This window comes from Dipodomys spectabilis, unplaced genomic scaffold (assembly GCF_019054845.1).
Source record: "Dipodomys spectabilis isolate Male_0828 unplaced genomic scaffold, ASM1905484v1 ptg000207l, whole genome shotgun sequence".
NCBI lineage: Eukaryota > Metazoa > Chordata > Mammalia > Rodentia > Heteromyidae > Dipodomys > Dipodomys spectabilis.
The window spans coordinates 15,167,501-15,172,451 of record NW_024870884.1 but is presented as its reverse complement, the minus strand read 5'-3'; the positions used below and the strand labels follow the sequence as shown (position 1 = coordinate 15,172,451).

Genomic DNA, 4,951 nt, shown 5'->3' with positions numbered 1-4,951 from the left:
ACCTGGCAAAAGACCCTGCTTTCCCACAAGCAGGCACTCAGCACCAGCTGACCAGAGCTCAGCACACTTTGAAGAGACTTTCTTGCCCTTTGTCCATTGGTGGCAAGCATTTCTCCTCCTCTTCTTCTCTTTCTCTTCATCCTTTCCCTTTTTTGATTTTTTTATGCCAGTACTAGGGCTTGAACTCAGAGCCTGGGTGCTGTGCCTTAGCTCTTTTGCTCAATGCTGATGCTCTACCACTTGAGCCATATCTCTCCTTGGTCATTCTGGTGGTTAACTAGAGATAAGAGTTCCATAGACGATCTTGCCTGGGATGGATTCAAGCTATGATCCTCAGTTCTCAGCCTCTCAGATAGCTAGGATTATAGGAGTGTGTCACAAGCTTATTTCTTTGGCAAAAGGCAAGATGTGAGTTTCTCTGTTGGCTCAGGCCTGTTGCAAGGCCAGGGCTTTGGAATGGCGCCTTCTGGATCTGGAACTTCAGAGAATGATGAGTGAGGAGAGAGGCACCAGGGTTCCTGGGGAGAGACCTCAGGTCTGTCACACTCCGGCTCTCAACGTTAGCAGGGTTGGTGCATCTGTTTAAAGCAACAGATATCATCCCGTGCGGCTGCCATCATGGTTTCCTGTATTCTTGGTGTCCAGGCAGTGTCATCTGCACCTTGGAAAACTGTGTGTGCCATCTTACCCTCTGCCTCTAATGGCACTTCCTGCAGCTATAATCTAAGGACTGGGTGCCACAGATACAGAAAGGGTAGAAAATGAAGGTTTTTTTTTTTTTTTAAAAAGATTTGAACCAATTAAAACCCAGGGAAAGAAGACAAGAGGGTGAAGAAGATGGCTCAGCAAAGTCCTCCGGTGCTCTCGGAGCAGAGTTCTTGGACCCCGAGGGTCAGCCTAGGGCCTGCACGTCGTGAGAGGTTTGTCCAAGGGCTGGGACCCCTCTTCCGCGGGGAAGCAGCCTCGTACCTCTTGGAAGGCACTGAAATGCAGCCGGGAAGGGGCTCCTCACTGCACAGAAGGCACGAGTGATAATACAAAAATAGGGGCTTTGTTTCTGGGGCTTCATAAATAACTGGGGGCGGAGCTACAGCTTGTTCTCCTCAAAGAGGATCTGTGCATACACGGTGCTGGTGGGCACGCCTTTAGGCACCTGGTGTGGTTTGACCAGCTCGAGCTCCGCGTAGGTCAGGTTTTCTTCAGCAATCTTTGGCTGTGGAGACAACAACACAGTTCTAATTGTGATACCACATGTCTATTCATCACACATGTGTTTTCACCGCATTTGGGGGGTTTAAAGGGAAACTAATGAATCAACATTCTGGGGTTTTGGGGGGGAGGGTGGGGTTTAGTGCTAGTCCTGGGTCATGAACACAGGGCCTAGGCATTGCTCCAGGCTAGTGCTCTACCACTTGAGCCACAGCTCACCCTACAGCTTTTTGGTAGTTAATTAGAGATAAGAGTCTCACAGACTTTCTTGCTTTGAAGCAAGATTCTCCGATTTCAGCCTCTTGAGTAGCTCGGATTACAGGCGTGAGCCACTAGAGCCCAGCCCAAAAAGTTTTAAAGCATATATGGAACCCCAAATAAAGTAAGTTTAGATCTCACTGCTGGGGATGGCTTCAAAGTGTGATCCCCAGATGCCAGCCTCCTGAGAGGCTAGGATTACATGTGTGAGCTACTGCTGCCTGGCTACAAAATGTGAATGTATTCATTAGTGTCAATGTAGAAGAGAGAATGCCATCTTGATCACATCAGGTGAGGCTCCTGACAAGATACAGCTAAGCAGCCTGCATGAATTGTCTCACCATTTTTAAGAGTCTCTGCTTGTGTTTTCACACACACACACACACACACACACACACATATACATACACACATACACACACACACATCTTTACTTGGCTCCTGGTTGTTCATATCTTACTTGCCCATAAAACCCTGCTTTGGGTTTCATCACATTTCACATTATAATGCTTCCATTTAGAAATGCCCCGTGTCTTCCCATGAACACTCAAAACCCAACTCATGTAAATTTTAGAACCAAGATTTATGAAATCATATTGTCCAGGTGTTTTTTTTATTGCATTTGCCTTGAAATTGCATTGTTTTCTAGTGTAGATTATCTATTTATTCTTAAGTTATTTCATTAGGTTTGGATATGAAAAATAACACGTTTTCTCAATACAGGTCACCAGCCTGGGCTTCTGTGTTGTTTTCATACATTTTTATGATGTTCCTATAGTACACATAATTGAATAACGCCAAAGCACACTAAATAAATAATTGCATCTAGCAAAGCAATAAAAACAAATACAATTAGTACTTTCATAAGCGGAAAAGGTACTTCAATTGCTGCTACAAACAACAACCCACTATAAAAATGTGTGTAATCAATTCCCTTATGCATATTTCTGGAATATAGTAATTTGATTGGGACAGCAGGCAGGACGTGCAGGATTGGGAAGTGCATGCGGTTTGCAGCCCCGGAATGAATGTATACTACCAGTCCTGGGCATCTTGAAAGAACCTGGAAATCAATTTCTATTGGCCAGTATATTTCTTATCAGTTTCTATATTGCCCCCCTTCTTTGGGTTGATGTTCATTAGGTAGCTGGAGTGCACCTGAGAAGTAGCTTAGCCCCCCCCACCTCTTTTGGCATATCTCTAAGTCTAGGTAAGAGTAGAGAATAGACAGGATCCAAGGGCAATGAGTAACGTTTATGGAGGAGGTGGCTTCCCAGGGAGTGGGCAGAGTCAGGGAGGGGGACCTGCTGTAGGCCTCATCTATGTTTTAGCTGAGTGAATTCACCTGCGATCCCCAGTAAACAAATGAAACTTAGCTCTAAGCCAAGGTGCCTTTGTGTGTGTGTGTGTGTGTGTGTGTGTGCATATGTGCACACGTGTGCCAGTCCTAGGGCTTGAGCTCAGGGCCTGGGTGCTTCCCTTTAGCTTTGGTTGCTCAACACTAGCACTCTACCACTTGTGCAACAGCTCTGCTTCTTGCCTTTTGCTGGTTAGAGATAAGAGTCTCATGGACTTTCCTGCCTGGACTGGCTTCAAACTGTGATCCTCAGACCTTAGGCACCTGAGAAGCTAGGATGACAGGTGTGAGTCAGCTGACAGAAGGGATGGAGAGGACCTGATGCTTTTATTGGTGAGGAACGAGGCTGGAGAGAAGAGGCCCTAGGACTCTCTCACACAATCACGCCCCTCCCAACACATGCTGCCCGCCCTCTGACTGCCCTGCCCTCCACAACCTGCGCTTGAACCTGTGCTAGCACAAGTCAAGCTGCAGAACTGGCCAGCCATGCCCAGCATCAGCTTTTAGCTAGAGGACAGCCGACACTCCAGTGTTTCCATCCCAACTGGTCAGAGGGTACTTGGCTCCAGCGTGAACAGGAAGCCAGGCTCAGGCAGCAACAGAGACCCAGGCAAGTCATCTCTGTTGGAGTCATGAGCCATTGAGTCACCCATACACAGGCAAGCCAGCCTCCGAATCCAGGAGGGGGAAGAACCGCGGATCAGCCTCAGTTTCACAACTGAGCACAGGAGGGCTCTGGTGAACAGGCATCTCAATGACAGCAGGACATTTTATCCAATCCCTGGGCTCCTGCTTTCCTGCAGCTCTACAGCTGCTCAGCCGCTTCTGCTTTGCTCTTCCTTTTCCTTCTTTTTTTGCTGGTTCTGAGGTTTGAACTCAGGGCCTGTGTTGAACTTTTTAAATGACCACTTCTTGTTCTTTTTCTTCCTCCTCCTCCTCCTTTTCTATTTCTTTTTCTTCTTCCTCCTCCTCCCTTTTTACCTTCTCCTTTTCCTCCTCCTCTACCTTTTCCTACCCCCCCTCCTCCTCTTTCCTTTCTTCTATCCTGGGCTGAGGTGTGGTGAAGAAGATGGGAAATTCTGTAAAACAGGGCTCCTTGGCTCCAGGAGGAGACCCTGCTACCTCTGCATGCTCAGACCTTCCCGAGCAAGGTCTCTTGTTTCTTCTGATGAAGAATAGTTAAACAAAGTCATAGGATCTCGGAGTACCAAGAAGCAAACACAGAGCCCAAATGTTCAGTTTGGTGGGAGAGGGACACACAGTGCATCCTGATCTCTGGGCTCCATGAACTCCCAGGCTCATGCAGGGGCACTCATGGTCTCCAGATTTTGGCAGCTGAGCATTCAAATGTACTCCCCGTTCACCTGTCCCCAGAGACATTGTGTAGAATGCAAGTTAGGGCTAAGGTCATCTGTCTATTCAGGTAACACCTAAAAAACATCAATACAAAGGTGCCATAGGTACCTATAGGGACCCTACCCTATGCTCAGATAGTCTGATCTGCCTTGTTCTAAAAGACAATGAATGCTAATAGATTTTGAGATAAAATAAAATATATAACATAGAATAAGGTTTGGGGACTCACTCTCCAGGCAATACCCAAGGGGCCAGCAGGAGGAGGAGGTGGCACTGGGTCTCTAGGGAGCTCTCAGCAATCGCAACCCCCTGCAGTCCTCCTGCAGATAAAGGGGACATGACCCCGAGGGCAGGAAGCACTGCGGGCTCTGGATGTGGTGTTAAAAGGGTGGGCACGGGGCCACAGGACTCACAGGTCCCCAGCAAGCAGACCTCCCTTGACTCTCACCTCAAGGGCCTTTCTGGTGTGTGGCTGGGACTGTCTGAGACGTCCCCTGAACAGCACCAGCTGTTGGCTGCAATGGCCAGGGAAAGGTACTATGCACTGTGGATATCCAGAGATGGTTGCGAGGGCCAGGGTCAGACCTGGGGTGCAGAGCACGCTACCTGGTCCCCTGTCCCCACCAGGTGAGGGAGCTCAGGCTTCTACTCAAACTGATGGTGTCCCGCCTGCCCCATGCACAAGGCAGCCCTTGTTCCCCTGAGCCAGCCAGGCCTCTGGCAACCTCCATGAACCACCATCTCCACTAACGCGCTCACAGCCGTGGCCCG

At 48.5% G+C, this 4,951-nt stretch overlaps 1 protein-coding gene across 1 annotated transcript in view; it reads right to left on the bottom strand.

Annotated features, from left to right (window-relative positions):
- Positions 1 to 247: 247 nt before the first annotated feature.
- Vstm4 (V-set and transmembrane domain containing 4) overlaps positions 248 to 4,951 on the bottom strand; it is an 87,678-nt gene continuing 82,974 nt past the window's right edge. The window contains exon 8 of the mRNA XM_042696469.1: positions 248 to 1,213. Within this exon, the coding sequence (XP_042552403.1) occupies positions 1,088 to 1,213 (126 nt within the window). The 3' untranslated portion in view covers positions 248 to 1,087. The remainder of the gene's footprint in view (positions 1,214 to 4,951) is intronic.